This window comes from Peromyscus eremicus, chromosome 9 (genome assembly GCF_949786415.1).
Source record: "Peromyscus eremicus chromosome 9, PerEre_H2_v1, whole genome shotgun sequence".
Lineage (NCBI taxonomy): Eukaryota > Metazoa > Chordata > Mammalia > Rodentia > Cricetidae > Peromyscus > Peromyscus eremicus.
The window spans coordinates 45,706,493-45,732,465 of NC_081425.1; the positions used below are offsets into that span (position 1 = coordinate 45,706,493).

Here is a 25,973-nt window from a genome sequence, read left to right on the forward strand (position 1 = left end):
CCCTGTGCCCCGCAGCGTTCGATCTCAGGACGGAGACACCCTGGGCTAGGGTGCCCTCCGCTCAGCGCCCTGCGCTGTAGCAGCAGCCGCCTCTCGCTTCCCGCCTGGCCGTGCAGGGTAGGTAGCTGGGGGGACCGGAAGGATGGCGAGGAAGTCGGAGAGGGTTTCCTGAGATGAGAGATTACTTCCGTCCGCGCGCTGGCCTCTCTCTGGAGCCGGCTGGCTGGGGCTCGGGGAGCGGGGTGTGCGGGGTGTGCGGGGCTCGGCCGCGCCTTGCCACCTGCAGCGCCCGGGCAGGCCGCGGGGACCTGCGGCAGCGGCTCACCCCGGCCATCCTTGCAGGTGGGAGTCGAGAGCATCTCCAAGCACCCAAGCCATGGTGGCCAAACAGCGGATCCGGATGGCTAACGAGAAGCACAGCAAAAACATCACCCAGAGGGGAAACGTAGCCAAAACCCTGGTAAGGCGGGGGCGGCGCCGGCCCGGCTGAGCTGGCAGGACCCGCGGGGCGGAGCGGGGCGGAGCAGGCGGGCCTCGGGCTCAATGCCAGGCCTCCCGGCCCCTCCTCCGGGGTCCCGCAGACTGGGGGACCTGGCTGGGCTCTGGGGGCGCAGACTGCTCTGCTTTCTCATGGGCGGAGAGGGCTCTGGTTGGTGGAGCCTCCCCAGGAAAAAATGGCCCATCGTCCTTGGAAAAGGCTTAAAGCTGCATCTTAGGGTCCAGTGAAGCCAACTGGGCTGGGAGCCTAGTAGGTGAATGATGAATGAATGAATGAACGAACGAATGATAGAATGCTACTTATCCCCAGCTTCCAGACTACACCCCTGGACTCTTCCCCACCCCCATACTAAGATTTTTCTTTCTACCTTTTTTTTTTTTTTTTGGTAGTGATCTGTCTCTTCTCCCAGTATGTATTGAACGGGCTTAAAAGTAGGGCGTGAGATTCCAACACACATTTCTCTCCATCCTCTTCTTCCTCTTGCAAAATGAGGCCTCCAGCCGTCACTGGGCTAAAGCTTAAGTGCAACGATACTGTCTTCGTTCACCCTGTGAATTCAGGCTCATTATGATGCTGCAGCTGTAGAGACCAGCTTATTGCCAGGAGTTCTTTGCTCCCAGAACTGTGGGTTAAAGCTTTACTCCTGGAATTTTAAGTAAACTGTACCTTAGGAGCAGATCTTTATTTCCTTCAGTAAACCAGGTTGTCTGCTACAGAAAGTGTCAGGCCTGTGACTTTGAAGCATCCGAGACTTGAGTGGGTTTGCGTCGTCGCGAAGAGCTGGTTTGCAAAAGCGCCTGGAATCTATTATCCTAAAAAGATTAAGGGGAAGTCCAGCCGAAGCTTGAGGTTTGTCTGGAAACGCAGACTTGATGAGGCAATGCCTTTTAGCCAAAGAAATTATGCTGGTTTGATTAACTGAGGGAAAAGATGGATGTGTAGTCATCACACCGGAATTCTTGCAAAACCAAGCCGAATTGTAGCAGAGAAACCATAGCATCAGACTCCACTCGGAGCTTCACACACAGCTCCGGGCTTAAGTAACCCTTAAAACTCTCTCTTTTGGGGGATTCGAGCTGTGATTAGAGGGAACAATGGCAAGGCATCGTAGAATGGGAACCACGTTTTTACAGAGGTCTGTTTCCCCTATATGTTCCTACCGGGAGGGGGCCGGGAGCCACTGCCCAAGTTGACCTTAAAAGCAGTCACTTTATGTTTCTAGGAGATCAGTTCTTCCTTCCCAGGGTGTCAGACCTATTTGCTCATGTAGTGGAGATAGGCAGTGTCTGATGATCTAAGGAATCAGAGTTCAGGGGTTAAAGGATCTCCGTTGGCAGCTTATGTGAGGGCAAAAGGAACCACACAAGAACTAACTTGTGGGGCTGTTTTCTCCATCAGCCTCCGTAGACTGAAGAAAATGTTGGGAACCTAAAACAAAACAAAAGACTATTGGCTCCCAGGTAAAAGATGATGGGAAAGCACCACGTAGTAGATATAATGACTGGTCTTCAGCAATTCAACTCAGCTTTCCCTGGCTACATTTAAATTATATTAAATGTGTGGTATAAGTGCATTTAACACGTTCTGCTATACCATGGCCCGCCTCAACAGCGCCTCGAACCTATGAGGACCTGGAATTGGCCAGACTAAATTTGTAATGAAAGATTCCCGGGCCCCAGTAAACATTCGTTTTCGGGTGTTTTGAAGGGTCTTTTGGTTAGCTGTATTGTAAGTAGATCAGCATCCAAAAAGAAAACAAAATTTCTCTCTGTAAATCCTGAATCTTGTTTTTTCTAATTACAAGTCAAACATGGTTATACTTTGATAGAAGTAACCTAGAAAAGACAGCTAATTCTGGTTAGACCAGTAAATGGGAATAGATTTGCAAGTTCCCATTGAAAATTCAAGCTCATTGTTTAGAAATCAACCTCCATCACCATATACAGATGCTCCTGTCTGTCATGATTAACCAATGGCTTTGGGATAAATCAGTGCTTTCCTCCTAGAGAGCAGATTGATATAGGAAACAGAAATGGAAGGACTATTTGGGGATTGGACAGTAGGGATTCCTTCAGAGTGGAAGGGGGGTTTAAATATCAGTGTTCTGAGCTGCCCTGCAAAGATTTTATAAAAGAAAAAGACAGCCCCTCACATATTGGGGCCTCATGTTTAAGGTGAGCCTTGTTCTCTACAGAATGGCTGTAGAACCATTTCCCCTGTTTTACAGCAATAGTATGGGGTGTGCTGGTATTGTGTTCCCCGAAATATTTTGCACGCTAATAAACTTACCTGGGGTTAGAGACAGAACAGCCACAATATTAAACATAGAGGTTAGGCAGTGGTAGCACAGGCCTTTAATCCTAGCATTCCAGAGGCAGAAATCCCTCTGGATCTCTGTGAGTTCAAGGCCACATTGGAAACAGCCAGGCATGGTTACTCACATTTTTAATCCCAGAAAGTGAGCCTTTAATCCCAGGGAGTGAAGCAGAAAGCAGAAAGATATATAAGGCGTGAGGACCAGAAACTAGAAGCATTTGGCTGGTTAAGCTTTCAGGTTTCTAGCAGCAGTTCAGCTGAGATTCATTCTGGATGAGGACACAGAGACTTCCAGACTGAGGAAACAGGATCAGCTGAGGAACTGGCCAGGTGAGGTAGCTGTGGCTTGTTCTGCTTCTCTGATCTTCCAGCATTCACCCCAATGCCTGGCTCTAGGTTTGTGCTCATTAATAAGACCATTTATGATTCATGCTACAATGGGGCTTATGTGAATTGTCCCAGTGAGGTTGTACTGACACCCTTTCCAAAAAAAAAAAAATTAAGACTCTCCAAAGGGCATGTACTGGCATTATGATCAGCTGTGTGCTCCAGAGCCCTCAGTCCACAGCTAATTTCCATCACTAGGGAATACCTTCCCAAAGAATTTTGTGTTAAATACTCTAGGCTACGCGATAATAATTTGTGTTTAACTGTAGGTATAAAATACAGGACTCCATTTGGAATCCTGGATAGCCCGGTGATTCATATAGAGGCTCCTGGATTCACTTTTTGGCTTTGCTGGGAGTCGAGCTAAGATAAATCTTTCTCTAACGTGCCACGAGTTGCAACAGTGGCAGCTCAATTGGTTTCTGACGGAAACTAGAGCAGTGAAGTTGGAGAGGAGGACGTGGGAGAGTAGATGTCACACTCTGTCCAAGTGACTTTGTTTGAAATCTCTGTGGTTGACTTGATCCCAGCTTGACCTAGTCTTATGTGCTAAGGGGTGTAGCTTGAGTTTTCCTGCCTGGCCCACGGTCAGGACAAATCTCTCTCACCTGCCAGTCCCACAGCCGCTCAAACCCGACCAAGTAAACACAGAGACTTATATTGGTTACAAACTGTATGGCCGTGGCAGTCTTCTTGCTAACTGTTCTTACAGCTTAAATTAATCCATTTCCATTAATCTATACCTTGCCACATGGCTCGTGGCTTACCGGTATCTTCACATGCTGTTTGTCATGGTGGCGGCTGGCAGTGTCTCTCTGACTCAGCCTTCCACTTCCCAGCTTTATTATCCTCCTTGTCCCGCCTACACTTCCTGCCTAGCCAATGGCCAATCAGTGTTTTATTTATTGACTAATTAGCAACACATTTGCCATACAGAACATCCCACAGCAAAGGGGTGACACAGTAAAGTCCTATTGTGCAGTTCCTAAAGACTTACTTGGTTATTTCCTGGCCAGAAGCAACAATTTTGTCATATTGTGACTCCCAGCACACATGCCGGTCAAGGCCAAAGAATGAATGGCTTTCATCTTTAGTCAAAACTGACCTGCTGTTAACACCTTGATCTCTACTTTAGTATCTAGTCAGTGAAAAATGGAGATGACCCACCCATGACTACCAATTACGAAGTATTCTTAAAAGTATAGCTGAGCATGTAGCATGCAGGTAGGAGCCCTGGGTTTGATCCCAGCACCATATAAAACTGGGAGTGGTGGTCCACACAGGTGTAACCCCAACATTTGGGAAGTGAAAGGGGAAGAAGAGGGTCAGATCTTTATTGTCTACATAAGTTGAGACAGTCAGATCATCCTTGGCTACACATCAAAGTCAAGGCCAGCTTGGACTAGAAGAAAGACTGTCAAAATAAATAAGTGGACAATAATCTTTGTAGACTCACATTTTACCTGACCTATGAAATCACATTTAATTAAATTAAATATGCATGGTCATTCATTCTTTAATGAACATTTATTATCCTCTTTATTTAAATCTATGCCAGCTTTGCTATACATTGATGCTATGTATTTCTTCTCTGAAGAAACCCATCAGCCCTTATGGGGCCTCCAGTATCATGGAGAGATTGACATTAAACATATTCCCCCTGGAGTCAATGACTCCAAACTATAAAAAAAAGTCAAGAAAACATACAAATGGTCATACAAATGACCAATGAACCTGAGTGAGATAGAGCGGGAAGGCTAAAAATGTAATGGTAAGTTGAGACCTAATGAATTGTAGCCTAATCTATAGAAAAATAAGGAATTCCTACCTTTTTTTTTTTCTCAGTACTGGGGACTAAGACCAGGGCCTTGTACATGATAGCTATGTTATCAATATGGTTGTCCTATGTGGCCCATGCTGGCCTTGAACTTACTCTGTAACCCAGGCCACCCTTGATTTCACAATCAAATTGCCTTAGCCACCTAATTCTGAGATTCTAGGTATGTACCATCATGCCTGGTAAATGGGGAATAGCGTTAACTATGAATGTCAGCTATTAATAAATACAACATGTTTCATATTTTTAATACAGTGAACTCTCCAGGAAAGCCAATTGAAGAAAGATTGTACTGTTTTGTTCAAAACTTTACTAAACCTTGCTCAGCGTGTCAGGAAATTACATTCTCAATAGCAGTAGTGTTCATTTCCCTTCGAAACACTAGCACAGTACACCACCTCCCAAATGGGTAGCTGTCAGATCTGCATAGACTCCAGTGGATTTCAGCCCATACTTTATAATGTTGAGTATCTGTTCAGATGTCCACAGCCCTTAACTGAAGCCCACAGCTTGAGTTTGTGATTTGCTCCACAAGTAAACATTTACAGATTGTTTTTTCTACCAGTGGGCCCCTCTCTCTGCATGTTCTTTAGCTTATACTGAGTGTAGCCAATCTTTTGCTCAAGTTACTAAAGAAGCAAGCTCATTTTTGTCTCCCCCTGCAAATTCTTTCTTTGTCCTTTTTGTTTGATAAATCACTGCTTTTTCTGGTCGTCTTCCTTAAAACCTAGGTGTGCTCTGTTCATTTATTTGGTCTTCCGGGAGCATCTGCACTCAGGCCTAGAGATGTTGCAGAGGGATAATCTTATTATACCTTAGCTCTTGTTTTGAGAAGAACATCATGTATGCCAGGCTCCTCCTGCAGATCTAGCTGTCCTGCTTGCCAGTATGTGGAGACTTCTCTAAGGTGCAAACATCATTAAGACTTACCAGCTTTTTTAGAACATGCTGTTCCCCTCCCATTCCCCCCCCCCAGAATGCTGCATTACTTCTGTGGGTTACAATGATTTCTGCTGCACAGGCCTCTTCCATTTTCAATATAGTGATGGTTTGGGGGAAACGTCTGTGCTCTTTGGTCCTTCTGGGAATGCACAGACAGACATAAGAATGAAAGGTGAACTACTCATAAGAGATACTTAAACTTGGTAATAAATTGAATCCCATCTCTTACTCATCATCAAACTTTGAACCTCAGGTTCTCAGCTACAAAATAGGAATAATAATAATCCTTGCATGGAGCCATTTGTGCTGGAGATAACATACATGGACTGCCTGGACTATGCTTTCAACAGATGGACACAATTATTATTATTACCACTAGCCTTTAAAATCACCATGTGTGTTTATATATTTATACCTCATTCACCCCTACAATATTTTAGAGCACCAAATTCATTAACATTAATAAAGTAATAAATGACTTGTTTTACAGAATTTATCCCAATTTTTTATAGTTGGCTTTACTCAGCTGTGTATCTACCCACAAAGAGTTGCAACCAAATTTGTCATTTGTATACAGTAGGATCCTAGCACATCTAAAACCTCACAGGACCCTGTAAATGTTTCCTGAATCAATGAGCCTAACCTTAAATTTTTATTCCCTTACAGAGGCCACAAGAAGAGAAATATCCGGTTGGGCCATGGCTGCTGGCACTGTTTGTTTTTGTCGTCTGTGGCTCAGGTATGGTACTTCCCTGAATTATAGCCCATATTCCCCACTGTCCTTGAGAAACCATGTTTTGTCCACAGCCTAAATACACAAAGAAGTATTGATTTGGGGTCCAAGGTCATCCCTGCCTTAAACCTTAATCTTAGTGGGTCTTTATTTAGTTTCTATACCAAGTATGACGAGACAGAGTTGATACACTATCAAATCATAATCGTAAAATGATTACAAGAAATTAAATGTGTTGCATATATGCTGTGAAGTTCAGTTGAGTTCTGTATACACACAGCCTATATAGATTATTTGGAACAGAAGGTGGAATACCTGTCTGCTCAAGATAAACCCACATTCCAAAGACAGGGAGGGGCTTTATGTCTTAGAACCTTCTACAGAAAGCTCAACCAGAACAGAGCCTTTGACCTAAGCCACAGATCTGGGTATCTTGATATTTTGGGGTGGTAAGTTCAGAGAGCTGTGATTAAACGCTTGCAAATACATACACACGTACGCACAAGGGGTGTGAGCAAAGAAAAAAAAGCATGCAATTCTGTTCAGTGCTGTTAGTGGAGCCTTGCCTGGGCTCTTGGTACCAATGGACTAAGTTTCTGCAATACTAATAAGTGGATATTACTTCTTCTAAACTCAAGGCATAGTGTCAGGAGTCCCCATCCTCCTCTGTCATCTCTGTTTCTGAGGACAGGGGCCTCAAGAAGCCTGTGTCTTCCTGTGTAGGCTTAGGCATCCCAAGACATACTTCTGCTCCAATATCAAGAGAAGCCCATCATGACTGCGGGTCCAGCTACTTGAGCTCCAAGAGATTGCTTTCCCAGGGAAGCAGAAGCCCTTGGGGGTTGAAACTGAAGCGCTTGGAGATAGCATTATCTTTTGAGATATTTTAAAGAGGACTCTATGTTTCAAGAAGAGAAAATTGTCCACTCAAAAAATAAGAATTCTAACCTTCATCAGCTTTTCTCTGGGGGAAGCTACCCAGTATGTGAGTGCCTTACCACTGATTTGAATACATTCACCCAACCCCTGAATGTTTCCAAGAATGGGCTGCCCACTTCACAAAGAAACAAAAAGTCTATTCCTGGCCAGGTGCCGTGGTACATGTCCGTAATGCCAGTACTTGGGTAGCTAAGGCAGGAGGACCATCATTTTGAGGCCAGCGTTGGGCTACCCAGAAGGTTCTAGGCCAACATTGGATGCACAGTGAGACCCTGTCTCAAAAATAACAACAAAACTCAATGCCTGCTCTCTTCGGAGCCTGGTAGATCCTTCTTCAGACTGAACTCACCTGGTTGACTCAATCTTGCCTTAAAAGATGTGCGTTCTAAGCCAGGCAATGGTGGCACAAACCTTTAATCCCAGCACTCCGGAGGCAGTGGCAGGCAAATCTCTGTGAGTTCGAGGCCAGCCTGGTCTACAAAGCATGTTCCAGAACGGCCAGGGCCGTTTTGAAACCCTGTTTCAAAAAACCAAAAAGAAAAAAGGAAGGAAGGGAGGGAGGGAGGGAGGGAGGAAGAAGAAGCAGAAGCAGAAGCAGAAGCAGAAGCAGAAGCAGAAGCAGAAGAAGCAGAAGAAGAAGAAGAAGAAGAAGAAGAAGAAGAAGAAGAAGAAGAAGAAGAAGAAGAAGAAGAAGAAGAAGAAGTAGAAGAAGTAGAAGAAGTAGAAGAAGTAGAAGAAGTAGAAGAAGTAGAAGAAGTAGAAGAAGAAGAAAAGATGTGCATTCTAGACCTTTCTCCCAGATGCACTCAATGACCTTCTTACAGGACAGCATTAGCAACTTCAGAAGATAGCCTGGAATTGTTGTGACTGCCAGGACAGTCGATTTGTCACTCCACTCGATCGTACTACTGCCTCTGTTACCATGACCTGAGTTTTCAGTTTAACCCTCGTGCTTTTGACTGTCACCCTATCAGCCACCAGCCCCATCCAGTCTTCATATCAATTCCCTGCCCGCCTCAAAGATACATCTGTGCACCTCTTTGCCCCCAATGAATCTGCTGTCCCCCTACACATGTTGTTTCATTTTCCTCATTTCCTCACTTATTGTCTACTTCCTCCCACAAGAGTGGTCCAGGGAGGCAGTGTTTCTTTCCCACCGAGTCTGTAGATCCTGCACAGCACCTGGCACACAGCAAGTGTGGAGGGGAGTGAGAAGGTGGTGGATGCCGAGATGGATGGCCAGGTACCGCCCACACTGTCGGCACTTGGCCACTTTAGAAAGACCAAGTCTAGGTTTTGAGAGCTCATATAAAGCTCCATGATTTAAAACTTTTGTTGTTGGCTGTCAGTTGTCTTTTCAAAGTGGCCAAGTTTACAAGCATACAGAATAAGAGGCGTTCTGATGTTCTGATCTACTGTGCAGTATGATCAGCGACGTGGCATGATATATTTAACATATGACTCCTCGTCATCGTCGGCACTGCATTGGTGGGAACAGTGTACACAATTGCAAGAGACACGGTCTCTTAATGCAGCACTTCCCTCTGTGTGTACATATGTTCATCTGGAATTCTCAGCCTCTGGTGCTCTGCCTCTGATTTTTTTACCTTTAGCATGTGCCAGCCTACATTAAAAAGTTATCTGTGCTCTTAGGCTTTATGACCAGTCTATAGACAGATGGATCTTGAACCTTGAGCTTTTAATATAATTATCCTCTCCCAGCTTTATGACCTCTGAACATATATTATACCTCCAAGTCACCGATGAAAGGTCTAGATTTGGCGAAAATTGTGAAACACGGTGAGGCAGCCTCCTTCAACTTGACTTTGAACCTCTGCACCTTGCAGCCTGGCTCTATGCTGGGTTTTGAAATGCGAACAACGTAGGAGTTTGTGGGCATTGGGGAAGGCAAGGAGGGGGGCTGGTGCAGCCCAGAAGAGAGCACACCACATTGACCGCATTAGCTCAGCGATGTGGATAAGGGCCTTCCCCATCACACGGGCTGAGGAGGGACCTTCCTGCAGTTGAGCTGAGTTTGGAAGTGAGCATTCAAACAGATGGGGTGAGGGAGGTGGCTCCGCCAGAGGGAACAGGATGTGCCATAGGCACAGAGGCACCCCACAAGCCCAGTCACAGTACCTCATGTCCCTGTTGCCCAGGTCCTAAGTAAATACTAGCTAATGCATGTTTACTTTCTAGCATCAAGGTTTGCAGTAAGGACATTGTAGCCCTCCAACCTGTCTGTCTGGGTGCAAGTCAGTAGAGCCTTCTGATTTGGCTCCTTTCTCTCAAATCCATGTCCGTTATATAAATATCACATTTCCATGACACTCCTAGAGTTCTGTCATTGCTCAGGGATCAGGACTGTTGCCTATACAGGCTTTGTTACCTTATCTGTGAGTCTGTCAGGTCCCTGGGGTGTGGACCTATAAGCAAGTCCTCGAACTTTGGATTAAAAGGGCTCAGAGAACAGATCACTTACTGTACCCATCCATCTCCTCCCTCCTTTTTTTTTTCTTTCTGGGGGTGTGGAAGATAAGACCCAAGGCCTCCTTCATGCCAGACATTTTCCCACTGTGCCACATACCCCACCCTTCCACTATTCTTGTGGCACCTCATTCAGTCTCTCTAGCTAGACCATTTTGCTTCTCCAGACAGGTGAACTATGGGAGCTGAGATGCCTTGCTTTTGCTGCCCCCTCATAACGTACTGCCATTGTCCCAAAGCATCGGGCTCATTTCTTTTCAAGTTACAGCTAAAAATAGTATGCACATGCCCCCATCCCACCCCCACCCCACTTCTCCTTTTAACAGCTGTGGTATTGTTTTCATACACCTCAGCTCAAGTTGGCTCTCACTCATCCCGGTTGATCCCTGGTGTACTACCCTTCTGTCTTTGTACATGGCCCTTGCTAAACAGAACATGTCATGAAAAACATGCTTGTTCCTCCAGAGTTGTCCCCGTTGCCAGCTCTCCAGGATTAGTCAGTTCATCTTGTAGAACCTTTCCAGCTCTTGACTTTCTCCCCTTTCAAAGTCAAGGACTACACCTCCCACCCCTCTTCTCTCTCCATTTGAAAAGATGTGACTTTGTCAACTCTAGCCCATGTATTGCTCCTTCATGTGAGTGATGAGCCTTCCTACAGGCACTGGAACGCTAGAAACCCTCATCCCTGGAGTGTCTGGCCAGTGTCCCTGTTCTAAAATCCAGCACCACGAAGATGCTCCCCTCTTGTGTCTCACTGCAGCTCAGACACAAGCATCCTGCTGTGCTTGCCTGCCATGCTCATGCAAGGTGCATTGGAGCTTCGTGAGGGAGCCCCACACCTCTGCACGCTCTCTCCACCCTCTGTATCATCTTCGAACATGTTATACCCCCTGGTGTAAGCAAAAGATTTGTCCCACCAAGTTCCCTTGTCAAGCTTCCAGGTCTTCTTGCCATCTGTGAGCTCCTGGATTGAGTTCCTCTTATTTTGTGTATTCCCCTAGAGACACTGAGGACAAGGGAACATCTCCTATGAGTAAAGATATTGATCGTCTATCCTAATCTCTTGGAAGTCTTGTGCCTTTCATTCTCTTATTTTATTAGCCTACTTTCCTAGATGATGATTGGTTGAGCAAAATGCCCTTTTTAGAAATAGTGTCAGAGTACTGATGGTAAATAATATTCAGGTCAGTCAGGTAGTAAGAAACACACATTTTCTATTTTTTTTTCTCACTGCAGTCTCAGAGAGAATTAGGGCTGGCAGGGAGCTAGTGTTTAACAGATGCTCACTTACTGGCCATTCTTGCTCCATTATGTGGAAAAGCTGGTTAACAAATCTGTGAAACTCCTGTACTACTTCTTAGTAGTTCTGTGGCCTTCTTTGTCTGGTGCATTTGCCCTTTCTGGAGTCTTCATCCAAAGGCTTCAGCACAGACCCACATCCAGGAAATGCCGTCCCCACACTGAGAAGCCAGGTGAAGTGGTCGGCCCCCCTGGGGCTGCCTGAGGTCACCACCACCCAGCCAAACCTGCTCTTGCTTCTTGCCAAGGTAGCTGGCTATGACCTCTAACAATTACCCTGAGGAAAGGCAAGGACAGAGGCTGTCCAAGTGCACCTGCAGAATAAGTATATCTCCACTTTCTGAGACTGCAAAAGGTGTCTCCAGCAAGGGACTTCTTCTTGGCAACCCTGTAAGAGGCCTCAGAAAGAAGGAGAGTAAAGAGTCTGCCAGATACGAGGGTTCAAGGCCTGGATCCTCTGTAGTCAGATGAATGGCACTGGACAAGTTAGTACTCTCTCCATGTTGCTTTTCTTTTTCTGTTTTTTGTTTGTTTGGGTTTTTTTTTTTTTAAAAAAAAAGGATTTATCTATTTATTATGTATACAGTGTTCTGTCTGCATAGAAGAAGGTACCAGATATCATTACAGATGGTTGTGAGCCACCATGTGGGTGCTGGGAATTGAACTCGGGACCTCTGGAAGAGCAGCCAGTGCTCTTAACCTCTGAGCCATCTCTCCAGCCCCATGTTGCTTTGCTTGTTGAGAAAATGGAGATAAGAGCCAGGCGTGGTGGTACAGGCCTATAATTCCAGCACTTACTCAAGAGGCTGAGGCAGGATGAGCAAGACTCTGACTCCAAGTGGGGGGTTGGGGGGGGGGAGGAGAAAAGCAGTGGGCCACAGGTGTCGAATGGTTCTGGGGATATGACCCGTTACAAGCCCAAGCCTGCCATCATCCATCACAGATACCAGTACCTTGCAGAAAATGTCAGTCCCGCTATGGAATACTTAGTCTCACATCACTCCTTCTCCAGGCTGTGTATCTAATTGATGGGCCTAGCCTCAACTTCCCATTCTTGATCTATCAGAAAACCATCAGCCTGCATGCCTGCCTGCCTCTTGCCTCCGAGGATGAATGAGAGCCATTCTCAAGGCTAAACCTGTTTCCTCATGTGATAAAACATAAGCACCCCCACCCCCACCCCCAACACCCAAGAGGAAGGAAGTACCACTGTAAGGACCAACCTCAGCAAATAGTGGTTTATACTTCAAATTGAGCATAAAAAAAAAAAAGTATGTTTCATTTCCTTAAAGCAATGCTCATACACTCCCATTTTGGGGTGTTTTGCTTATGAAATTCAAAACACTAGGAATCACATTCTTTTGAGACTACTGTTGTCCAACGGGGACATCTCTGGACCATTTCTTGCTTTGTTAAATGTTTAATGTCATAGCCAGCTTTATTTTTATTAGTATTATATAGATTATGTCTGAAATGAAAAACGAACCTGCTCTTCGTCTGGGTTTTGGAAATGCTTGAGCCTGCTGAACTGGCTGGATTTGTTTCTCTCTACTTAATCTCTTCAGATCCTGCCCCCTACTGAAGGAATTCAAGGGCCCTGCAGGAGATTGTGCACCACCCCACCCCCACCCCCACCCCCCCCACCCCCCGCCTTGTCCCTCTTTTTATCCTCTATTTTTTTTTTTTTCAAGCAATGAAGCCTTTTCGCAGATAAGCATCTCCTGGAACAGTCAGTCTTGGCTTTCAAGATCGCCTCCGCTAGAGAATGGTTCATAGCGTCAGAGGACTACTTGGTTTTTTTATCTCAAGACAAGCTTCCTCCAGAATGTCTGCCTGTGACTGTTCCCTGCAGAGATACTGTCACACAAACACTGCTGTCTGCTGTCTCCTCCAGCCTCCTGCAGACATGCACACTTGATGCCATTCTCCAGACCACTGATGCATCCCGTTGTGGCTGTTTGTGCATCAAACCATAATCCCCTGGTCGTTTCTCCTCCTCTTCCTCGTTGGTCTTGGTCGGTGTTTTTGTTTTGTGATGCTGAAGGCTGAACCTGGGCCTCTACACATGCGGAGGGGTAACACTACCATTAGGCTACACTCCCAGCCCTCAGCTCTTCAACGCTTTTTAAAAAATGATTCTTAGACAGTAGGTAGCAACTGGTTAGTGATGTCTGCCATGAACATACTGTGGTCACCAAAGCCAAATCCTCATCTCTGTTGTCCCCAGACTAAACTTTTTGTAGTATTCACAGAACAACTGTGTTCAATGCTTTCCACTTCTTTCCTTGACCAGATGGCTCCTAAACATTCGGTCTTTTCTTAATATTCTATCTGGGCGATTTTTTTAATTTAGATTTAGCACGTGCATGCTTCTGGTGGTCTTACAGCCCTACTTATCTCTCCTGAACCCAGTGGCAAAGAGCAGCAATCTGAGGCATTCCCTTTGTGGCAAAGGTGTATCCTGTTCCATCCCCTGGTAGACTTCAGCTGAGATCGGTGGAGCCACTCCATCCCAGCATCCTTTGCTTCTCCGACAGACCCTGTTAAATACCAGTCACACCCCAGTTCCTTCCCAGGATATTTCTCCCTTGTGTATTTATTTCAATTTTATTTCTCCTCTCTGGCCAAACTTAATATTGATTTCCTAATTAGAAATGGAGAGTTTTAAGGGTTCCCAAAGCCTGGGCATTCTTGAGCTCCCCGATCGGAGGGACTTGTAGTGGACAGGATTAACCAATGACCATTATTTCCAGCACGCTTTTCTGTATTGTATGAATTTGCCAGTGAGCTTGTGTTTTATAATCAGAACACTTTCTGAGAACAAACCCTGGATGAGTGCTTTTCAACCCTTTTCCCTTTGGAAGGCCGAGGACTCTGCTCAAAGCTTAATAAACTAAGAGAACTGTTGTAATCGATGTAGTGGTGCAGCTGCTGTGTGTGTCTATGTGTGTGTTTATATGCATGTGTGTTAGTCAATGTGTAGGTTTCTACCTGTGTGTAAGACATTTAGGTTCTGTGTTTCTGTGCTTGGGTATGTATCTGTGTATTTATGTGTTTATATATGTACTGATATTCTATGTGTTGATGTATAGGTTTCTATCTGTGTGTATTTACATATACGTGTCTGTATTTCTGTATCCATGTGTTTACATGTGTATATGTTTATCGATGTATAGATTTATATATGTGTGTGTTGTGTGTATTTGTGGATTTCTATGTGTTTGTGTCGGTATATGTGTTTGTATGTACATGTGTATATTTGCTATATGGGCTTCTTATATGTATGATTATATGTTTAGATTTCTGTGTGTTTGTGAATGAATGCAAAGTCATGTGTATTGTGTATGTGTGTGAATGTCTGTGTGCATGTGTGTAAGTTGTGTGTCTGTGTATGTGGGAGAATAGGGTGTGTGTTGAGGAAGGTGTCTGCATATATGTGTCTGTATGTATTGTGTATATGTATGAACGTGTATGTGTGTGTGTGCATGAGACTGTGTATGTGTGTCAGTGTGTATGTGCCTATGTGTGTGCCTGTGTGTATTTGTATGAATGTGAATGTATCTGTGTGTGTCTATCTATCTTTATGTGTGTGTGTTTGTATCTGTGTGTGTCTATGTGTCTTTATGTGTGTATGTGTTTGTATGTATCTATGTATTTATCTCTGTGTATGTGTGTTTGTATGTATCTATGTGTATGCACATATCTTTATGTCTGTATGTTTTTGTCTGTGTGTGTAGGCCTATTGTCCTGTGTTGCTAGATATTCTGACTTTTGTATCTGTAGAAAGCGGCAACCATCTTTGCTTACCAGGTCGTAAATTGGATCTGGCCTCTCACTCCGGAGTTAAAGCCCCTCTCTGAGCAGAACCTGTTCTATTTATTTGGTGCTATGCAGCCAGCCAGCTCCCCTGTTTCTGGGTGGGGACATTGCTTTTGTTGGTCAGTTGACGGGCTACACTCTCCTGGACTCTCGGGGGACTCTGCCTCGGGGGTTGGGCATGAAGACAGAGATAGCATGTCACAGGCAGGTCCTTTTTCAGGACAGCCTTTTCAGAACTGATGTGAAGTGGTTCTCCGGGTGTTGTTGGGCCTGAACTCTTCCCCGTGCCCAGCCTCAAGTGTCAGATAGTCCAGCTCTGTCACTGAGTCGATGCCCTGGGACATCCATTTCCAGTGGGGCCACACCCTGACCTTTCTTAAGTCTGGCCTCATGTTCAGAATGACATGGGGGAGGGGAAAGACTGAGTCATGAATACGCCAGAGACACGAGGAAGGACAGAACTCCCTGTCATGTCTGCTGCCCTGTATTCCCTGTGTGACCCTGATAGGGTCACCAGCTTTGTGGTGACATGTCTTTGAACCCAAGGCTCAGTCACCAAAGTAGGACCTTTTGCAACAGCTAAGCCCTTCGCAAAAGGCTGCTGTTCTCTGAGACCTTCCAGGAGCACAGGAGAAGGTGTGCGTGTTGGAGTGTGTTGGCTGCAAGCCACCAAGAGGACAGTCAGCTCTGTTGCATTCCAACACCAAACCCAACCTCTACTGAAACCTGGGTCTGCCGCCGGCTTCCCAGCTGCGTGGCCGTGTCCAAGTTCCTGATGCCCACTCTAAGCCTCAAGCCTCCCATGGTTAAAGAGGATGGGGCTGGTTCCGAACTCACAATCCTCATCACAGCTCCTCCTGAGGATTGACAGTTAACATATAAAATGCTCAAGGCCAGCATGGGGTTGGTTTTATGTTTTTTCTTATTGTAACGATGTACCCGGCTCCTCTTCATACGGCCCCCCTCCCTTGCCCTCCCCAGCGAAGTTCTGACCAAGGTTGTAAATGCTTACACTTTTTCAGTCCCCCTGCTTCCTGCTGATGCAGACATGCATGGTGGGCTCTGAGCTAGCAAACAATCTGCCTCTTGACCGGCTGCATCTGGCAGGGAGAGCTGGGGACAGAGGGAACCTAGTCTCCCCTTCCAGAAGGAACACATTATGATCTATCTAGCCCACGGGGTGAGAGCAAGGTCTGTTCCCACTATTTCACTGACCATTTCCTGAGGACTCATTGTCATGCCAGGCTCTGCGCGTTTTCTCTCCTAACCACACAACCCCCTACAGGGAGGCTGCTACACCTTTTTCCAGACCATCAAACTGTCACACATAGAGAAAACCAGCCAGAATTTCATATCTAAACATTAAGATGACTAGTTCCCAAATCTAGCTTTTTGAGACCCCAAGCCCATGTGACCCTGTGGCCTAACAGTTAGTGCTCTGGACTCGGGGACTTCAATCTGCTTTCATATGCCCTCTCATATGATTTTCCTAAAAGCACTATGGAGCAAAAGTTTGCTAACGTTAGGCCTTGGGTATGCCTGCATTGAAAAGAGTTCCTGTTAAAGCATCCTCTGGATTCAGCTGCCAGAGAACTGTGTTTTCTAAACATTCCAGATGTCTAACCATCTGCTCCCAAATGAGAGATCTTTCCCCAGCTACCAGCTGCTCTTTCATTGGCTTCCCAGACACAGACTGACCTCTCATTGGTTCCCCAATGTTCTCCTCCCCTCCCTCTTTCCTGGAAGCTTGCTCTGGGATAGACTTCAATCCAACCATGTTTGCAGGTTGACCACATAAATACTGGCTTTTCCTGGAGACTGGCAGAACATTCTGGAAACTGCCTCCAGAAGGAGTCACCCCAGAAAGCATCCTGAGGTGCGTGAGAACTGGACACCCCCAGAGGATCAAGATGGACAGTCTGGAGGAGACATCTCCGCAGCCATCAGCTCTCCCAAGGTGATCCGGGGCACTTTTGTCACGTGCCCCGTGTGGGGTCTCTTCCTGGGAGGACATCCCTGTCTTTGTTGGTGACACTTGCCTTTTGACATCTTCTTGCCCTGACCTCTCTCTGGCATCTCTCTACTCTTTCTTCCCTGGGACAGACTATGGAAATGGTGCCTTGCTTGCCTGTGTCTTCGTGTTTCTCCCTCCAAGAGCTCACTGGGTCATCTCTGCTGTGCCTTGTCTCCTGACACCTCTGCCTATCTTTCAGGGGACCCCTGCTTTTCTTTAACCAACCTTTGTTCATCTCTTTCTTAATAAAAACTAAAGTTCAACTTCTGCCGCTATCTTATCCGCCGAACGGATATTGCACTGGCCTGCCTTGATCTCTTCTGAGCAGCTCCCTGGGTCTCTTATCGTGAAGTGTTTATTTACGGTAAAAGTGGCCTGGAGCCTCCCATTGGAGCAGAGTCCTGGCCTCTGTCCTTTTCCTATGAAACACAGCCCAGAGGTCCGTGCACATTCACGATTGCAGCTACATCGAGGCTGGCTCCGTTTCTTAGCTGTTAGGAATTGTGAAGTTGTGAACACAGATGTGCATGCATCTCTGGGGTGTGATGGCTTCCATGTACCCACAACCAACTGATATTCCCACCATCAGTGCATCGGCTCTTTCTTTCCCACTTCCTCACCAGCGTTTGTGGTCATTGTTCTGTTTTTCCTGACGGTAGGCTATTCTGACTGGAGTCAGGTAGATTCCCAAAGCAGTTTTGATTTGCGTTACCTTAATGGCTAAGGATACTGATCATTTTTTAAAGGCTTAAGAACTGTCTATTCAGTTCATTAGCTGATTTATTCACTGAGGGTAGGTTTTTTGTTGTTTTTCATTTGTTGACTGGGTATTTGGTTTTTCTAGCATCTGTGTTTCAACACGTTCTCAGAAGATCATGGCATACACTCATGTTTAAGATTATCTGCTCCAAGGTGTCAAAGACATTCTTTCTAAGGAAATGCCTTTTGAATTTATGGAGAAAGTGGGTCTTGCGGCAGGAGAGAGCACATATTTTGGATAGAAAGAATGGCCTAGGATAAAGCCTTGTGGCTGAGCCAGGGAGTTTTGGAAATCAGGAGGGAGTTTCTGGGCAAGGGGAAGAATTTTCCAGGTGACTCCAGACAGGTAGGCAGGCACAGAATCTGCAGGTCTACAGAATTTAGCAAGAAGTTGTTCCTGATTTGCTTTAAACAGGGGGTAACCACCACCCCATCCCCATCCTATCTGCTTTTAGTTAAAGGCTAAATCTGAGTTTCTTGCAGGAAAGGGATTGAAGAGGAGCCTGAACAGATGGTTAGAAGCCATTGCAGAGTTGAGGAAAGACGGCAGCAACTTGAGCTAGGATGGTATCTCAGGAGATGGAGAGAATACATATCCCGATACCCATGTAAAGTCCACAGGACATCATCAGCTGGAAGGTCATGGATGACACTAGAGTTCTGTGTACATGTAAGATGATGTCACCAACTTTGTCAGTGGGAAGGCAGAGTGAGAAGTCTGACAGTAATAAGAAGACAGAGAGTGAATATCTGCAGCTCAGAGGGATGGAGAGTCCCATTGTGAGTGATTACCAGCTCAGTGGCCCTTAGCCACATCTGTGGGCCAGGACAGCTCACCTCAGGAGAAAGGATACAACGAGGAGAGTCAAATCACTAAGCTTGTGGAGGGATTTCAGTGCTCAACCCCAGTGTGTGGTGGAGGAAGATAACCCCATAAAACACTGAAAGGAAAGAGCCAAAAAGAAGAAACAACGGGCCTAAGACATCTCAAAGGCGAATGGGGAGCATTTCAGACCGGGGCGCACTTCGGACCAGGGCACCCAGTGACAGGGGGGAGGGAAGTGAGGCAAAAGGAGGCTGAGGAGCCTCTGTCACACTAAGTGATACAGAGGTCACTGTGACTTGAGCAAACTATGCTTCCGTGGAGAAGGTAGCAGAAGGTAGAATGAGTGGGATTGAGGTGGGAATACGGTGTGAGGACATGAGAACGGCTGTGAACATCTTTAGAGATGCGAACCAGCTGTAGGGAGATAGAACATCCAACACACTAAAGCTTGAGTCGGTTGAGAGAGGGAAGGTGAAGAACCTTGTGCTGCGATCACCTAAGGTCTCTGAGGGTCAAGATCCAAACACAGATGGGCAGGTGCAACTCACTCCAGCAGATCCTGCTCCTGCAGAGACTTCCCTGGGGCCTCTGTTTGTGACCCACCCAGGACCTGGTGGCTGGCCTGGAATGGCCACCTCCCTGCCCTTTCTTGGCATCTCCCCCGCCCCCCTCTAGTCTGCCCTCAGCCCCTCTCCCGCAGCCTGTCCAGCTGTTTTCCCAGCTTTGTTCACCCACTGTTAAGTTATTAACTTGTCAGGGTCTAGACTCCCTGCTTCCTTTCCCTCTTTGATCTCACCGCTGGCTCTCTTCCTGTTTGCGGCGTGGAAAGTCAGCATTTAGAGGGCCGGGGTCACAGTGCGGGTCAGTGTTGGCGGGCACACAGAATAACAAGCAAAATAATCAGTTTAAAATGTAGGAAACTTCTTGAAGACATTGATACCACTGGAAAAGGAATAATAAACATCCCCATCTCGCCACGGTCTTAGATGTGAACTTAAAATAGACTTCAGCCAGTCATTTCTCCAAGAGGGGGTTGTTCTGTAGGCAAATTAAAAGTAATAAATACTTGGTATGCTAATTTATGGCTTCAGTTAGGATCGGATATCACAACTACTTTTAAATACTCAAAAAGGCAAATTGTTTAATATAGGTCTTGCCACTCTGAGACTTACCAATTTTGTCTAAGATTCTTTAGACTAAGAGCATTTCTGTAAAGTAAATCAAGTAGCTTTATCCTGACCTAGAACTTCTAAAGGCACAAATTAACACAATATGAAGTGTGATAGACTAAGACATAGCCTATATCCTACTCAGTGACCTATGGCCCACTGATCTTCAGATGAGATTAAGGAAATGTAACTTTTTTAGCATTAACCAAGGGCAGGTAGATTTTTACATATATCACCATATTCATTCCTGGGAATCTGTGGTTTTACAAACAGAGAGCGTCAAACTCAGAACTGTTCCCCAAAGTTCATACTTTATCAGGATGCAGGTGACAGGTAAGTGTCACTTGCATGGGCAAGTCGTGGTCACTGTTCTAATAGTAATACGGGTTCAGTGTCTAATCCAAAAATTTGAAGCTCAAAATGTTCTCAAATCTAAAATTCTGAGCGCTGACATGATCCCACAAGCCGAAATTCTTCATTTGACCTCATGAAATGAGTGGGCCACAGACAAAATTCAGGTGCACTAAATATATTGTATAAAATGATCTTTAGGGGCCGGAGGGATGGCTCAGTGGTTTAGAGCCCCTTAACCCAGTTCCCAGCACCCACATTAGGCAGCTCACAACCACCTCTAAGTCCAGCTCCAGGGTTCTGATGCCTTCTTATGACTTCCAAGGGAGCCAGCATACACATGGTACACATACTGATGAGCAGGTACACACATGCTCACACACACATACACACACACACACACACACACACACACACACACACACAGAGACAGAGACAGAGAGATGTTTTAAAACAGAAATCTAGCTAAATGTGCTAGATATAAATGAAACATACATGACTTTCATGTTTAGACCTGGGCCTTATTGCTGTAGTAGCACATTGTGTATGTATAAACAACTTCAAACAGAGAGTGAGAGAGAGAAATCTGAAACATTTCTGGTCCCGGTCTGTTCCAGTAACTGCAGCAGGTATGACATATGACGTGTGTTGTATTTTCAGTGTGTGAGGAGCCCTCACACATGTTGTATCATTTAATGCCTGACTGTGACCGTGAGCATGTTACCAATACTGGTACTTGCTTCCCAGAAGAGAGGGACTAGCTGGAGAGACACTAAGTTATTTGTCCACTCGTGGTGGCTGTGATTCAAGCCATTCCACTGTAATCTAACCTGCTCTTTATAAAGATCAACTGGCTTGAGAAGATCAGGATGACTCTCAGCCCAGAACGTGACGGATGCGCATGTGTGTTTTTCTTACCGTGACTGAGTATCTAGCTCCTCTGTGCCATCCCTCCTGAGTCAGAATACCGACTGCTTATTTAATCTGTACTTCTTGTCAGGCTTGCTGGGGAGGACAGGAACATTAGGTGTTTTTTCAAGTTTATAAGTTCTGGTTGGAAACTTTCTCATCAAGAGCTAGCCAAGGACCCAAAGTTAGCCAAGAAAACCTCCAGCGGAGCCAGAACTAAATATCATAACTTGCCGAACTAACTCTTTCACGGTATCTGACAGTCCTAACAGTCTTTGCTTAAAGTTGATCCATGGCAACAAAGTAACAGTGCGTGTGAGTGCATTAACACCAGAGATGTGACCAGAGGCAACAATAAAGAGACAAAAGGGTAAGAAACAGGACCGAGATGTGCAGGTGGCCAAACACTGTCTTCCCCCATTACAGTGCCATAGCAAAGGATTGTTAGCTATTGTTTTTCATAGTGATACCTATGCTCACTGGATATTCATGAAGAGATAATGTTAGGTCATGATCAGGTTTTCTAATTCAGGAAGATGATGATGTATATATACAGTGTATCTATAGGGAAATGTCCCCCCTGGGGAATGCATTAGCACTTATTTATCTTAAAATCCAGCCGTCCAAGGAAGATTTCCCAGGGCTCTCTGTGGCATTTCTCCTCGTCTCTAAGCACAGCTCCCGTACACATCACAGTGTTGAACATCCCTACTGCAAACCCCTGAGATCTGAAATTCTCTAAAATCTGAACTTTCTGGTGATGATGTGATGCCACCAGTGGGAAGTCCAATACCACGAAGCTTTGCTTCATGCATAAAATCAGTAAAAATATCATGTAATGTTACCTTCGGGCTGTAAGCTGCGTATGAGACATAAGTGAAGTCCATGGTGAGGGCTGGGGCCCACTCCTAAGAAATCTCCCAGTATATATGCAAATATTCCAAAATCCAAAAGAGGAACTGAGATCTTCAACATTCTGGTCTCAAGTGTTGGGATAAGAGCTATGTAGCCTCCAGGTACTCAGTCACATGAGGTGATATCACCCCAAATGACTCATTTCCTGGGAGTTCCTGAGAGCCCAGCTTAGGAAGTGAACTTTCCTGGGTATTTTGGGAGATGCATTGTGCAGAGAAGGAATGAGACTCTCAACAGTTCCATGTTGATTCTGTTTTTTAATCCAGTGATCCAGTGGGTGATGCCCAGCCTCCCTCTACAAAGTGGAAGTCAAAAATATTAGCACGCTTGGAGTTGCTTTTCTGAGTATCATCATCCTCACCAGCGTGGGGAGCCACCAATCGCTGGGGAAGATGTTTTAAAAAGCAAAAACAATAGAACACACACAGCACCCCCTACACACACACACACACACATACACACACACACACACACACACACACACACACACACACACACACACACACACGAAGGGCCTTCTTTTCCCAAAAGCCGATAGCTAGAATCAGGCTAGGCATTACTTAACTAGTTCTCTCCAGGCGCTCAGGAGTTCTCGGTGGCCTTCAGGCTCTTCTTACCCTGCTCCACATCCCACCAGCCCAGCTAGTCAAAGGTGGAGCCCTACATTAATCAGTGTTGCCCTTGATGAGAGACCGTGGGCTTCAGAGCCACAGGGACGCTGAAAGACAGATGTGTTCGGGGTCATGGGCAGCAGAGGCCAGCCTTGCGTGTGTGCTCTGAACACCTGGCCTGCCTCCTCGCCACCCCCCCCCCTCCTCCCGAACTGGTTGTTTCACAGGTCATGGCCGTTTTGAAAAGGCAGACTCACTGACGTGCTTAATGCATTCAGTTTCTGCACGAAGGCCCACATCTCTCTCCCCAGCAGCCCCAGAATATAGATGGGGAAGGAGGCCAAGGCTATCTTCCATGCCTCAGGGATTTCTGGCTGCAGCTCCTGGTGGAATTAGCAGAAGTTATCTATTAATCCCAGAGGCATCCATCAGCAGCCAGAGCCAGGCTGTCTTTTCGAAAGAAATGCACTGACCCTTTGTTAACGTAAACTCTTGTTAGGAAGTATCTAATCAGCTCTGAGCCAGCCAGTGAGAGGCAGGGTCAGCAGAAGCCGGGTACAGGGTGGGCTGGGTTTCCAGCGTTAGGCTGTCTGGTATCTGAGCTGTCTGTTTTCTTTCCTTTCCCAGCTATCTTCCAGATCATACAGAGCATAAGGATGGGCATGTGAGAAGGCCAGGGCGTTGGTTGCTGCTGCCCTGCTGCCGGCAGGTGGAGGGCCACGGAGATCTTCAGCAGGTCTACAGCAAGCGAACGAGCCGCGGGCAATAGAAAAGAGGTCCCCTGTTATTCCCTCCCACTCCATGGTGGAGGTTCGACCAAATTGCCTTCTCACAGGACATCTCCCTGCATCTGTGTCCTCCAGTGGGAAAGGACTCTGCTCTTGCCGGCCCGACTGGAAGCCACGTGGGGGGTCGGCTCTTGTGCTCCCTGTCCGGTTCCCCGGGTTTCACTGTGGTGTGCATGTGGCCCTCTGAGCGACTGCCCATCTACATCCCTGCCAATACGGTCTCTTCTCTGTCAGGAATTGGTTTTACAAATAAATGTCTTCATTCAACCTTAATACCGTGTGTGAGTTACCGAGCAAAAGTAAACCCCAGAAGAGCGCAAGACGGAGGCCCCCAGCGAGGACTTGGTTATGCAATGGAGGACCAGACAGAGCAGGGTTTACTACATCCCACCCAGACTCTCTACACCGTTGCAGCAGTAGGCAATTCTGATGGTGTTGCTTTTATCACACACTTGTTTTTAAAAGTGTGTTTGTGCGTGCGTGTGTGTGTGTGTGTGTGTGTGTGTGTGTGTGTGTTTGGATATGTATTTATCTCTTATTTAGGTTTTGATGTTTTTTCCCTCCTAAAGTCCAGAAAAGGAGCCTATACTGTGTGTGACAGTCTGATTAGCCCTTATCTCCCCATGGTCTGCCTGGGAGCAGCACAGAGCAGATGTCTCAGGCCTCCTGATGAAAACCACCCTACCCCAGGACCAAGCGGCTGACTCCAGAGCCCTAAAGTGCAAGTGTCTCCAGCACTCTGGGTGGGCAGCAGGCCCTCCTCTATCCCCCAGCTTGTCCTCACACACAGGAGGGAGTTACAGGAACAGCCCCAGAGATCTTAGGCAGGATTAAGGGTAGCTACACGCAACTTTAAGCGTGCCTGTAGTTATTTGATTTCCACCTCTGTATTGGTATTCTGTTTTTCATGTTTTTAACACTACGAGAACTTTCAAAAGGGAAGTGTTGGGAGTGGTTAGTAAGCCTCATGAAACGGCATGTGTTGGATCACTAGTCTCACCTGGACCTTGGGTGGTGGTCTTGAAGGCTGTCTATCCTCCCACCTTCTGAGTCCCCAAAGGACCCCTTCCCCCTCCATCCTCCTTCCTACCCCACCAAGAGGGCAACACAACTCTCCCCAAATCAGCACCCCAAGCCCAGGTTGCCAGCAGCCCAACTGCCCACCAAGAGGCAGAAGAAAGCTTCGTGTCCCAGGACCCCCTGCCCGATCACCCCCTTGGACTCCAGCTGGGTGTTTTTGTCTTTCTCCTCATCACCTTGATTAAAAGTATACCTCCCACACACCACCGTAGTCTGTGACTAGGCCAGGGCATTGTGGCTCAGTCTCGAAGACACTCCATTTCCCTCTCCTCGAGACAGACTTCCCCATAATGGCCTCAGTCAAAGGGGATTGATCGGTTATCCTCATTTCAAAGGGAAGCTGGAACTTCTGCAAAGGTCAGCTCCAGAGAGACCCAGCTCAACGCCAGGTGACAGAGATGGTGGGTGGGTTGGTCAGCCACCGGCCATAAAACCACCCTGATTGATTTCTCCCCCAGCCATGCAAATCACCCACCAATTGGTTTTGTTAGTTTCTGGGTTGCCTCCTGGAAGTGTTTGTATGTAACACTCTGGTGACTGATTCCATCAGTCCTCTCCAGAGACAAGAGCTGCTGCAAGCACCTGAGGATCATCATGGCTGATCCATGATGCTCAGCAGGGGATGTAGTCACATGACACCTAGTCAGAAATAATCAGCTGCCCACAGGCAGCATGCCCACTTCACAATGGTGCATGCTCTCACCTCTAGTACACACTGATTTTCTTCTGCATATACTATTTAACCTTTGCAATGCCAGTTGTATGTTTTACAACTGATTTTATAGTTCAGAAATGGGTTTAACACAGATCCTTAGAAACTTCGAACTCCATGGGAAGGGGAAGCACTGGGTGGGAGACTGGTAATGTGGACTCCATGGGTAGGAAAACTGGAATCCTACCGATAGCAGGCGTACAGCCTGATACGCATCTAAGGTGGCATCCTCCGTCATAGTCCATACCACTGGCACCTAACAAACCACTTCTCTGGGACTTTAGGTACATTATCAGATAGTGCCAAGAAAGAGGGGAGGCATGTGAGCCTGCAGATGCAACACGACCTTAAACCCACTTAAAAACACTGAAATAAAGCCATTCGATTAGAGGACAGTGAGGAAGAGGCCGCTGGGTTTTTATGACTAGAGACCTCTGATTAATCACATCAAGTGAACCAGGTCTCGTTCCAATATTAGGACAATAAGCTGAAAGGCAGCTGCACGGGAAGCCTGATGGCTCTGCACACTCGCATTGGCTTCCCTCACCCAAGGTCCAAGCAGGCTGGAGAGGCCTTTTCCC

At 46.4% G+C, this 25,973-nt stretch overlaps 1 protein-coding gene across 1 annotated transcript; it reads left to right on the plus strand.

The window, feature by feature from the left end:
* Window positions 1-23,873, plus strand: Serp2 (stress associated endoplasmic reticulum protein family member 2). Its single transcript, XM_059274334.1, is given in 5 exon segments — window positions 1-117; window positions 343-460; window positions 17,044-17,076; window positions 17,079-17,215; window positions 23,440-23,873. Coding segments are annotated over 4 exon segments (396 nt in total). The 5' UTR covers window positions 1-117; window positions 343-376; the 3' UTR covers window positions 23,582-23,873.
* Window positions 23,874-25,973: the final 2,100 nt, after the last annotated feature.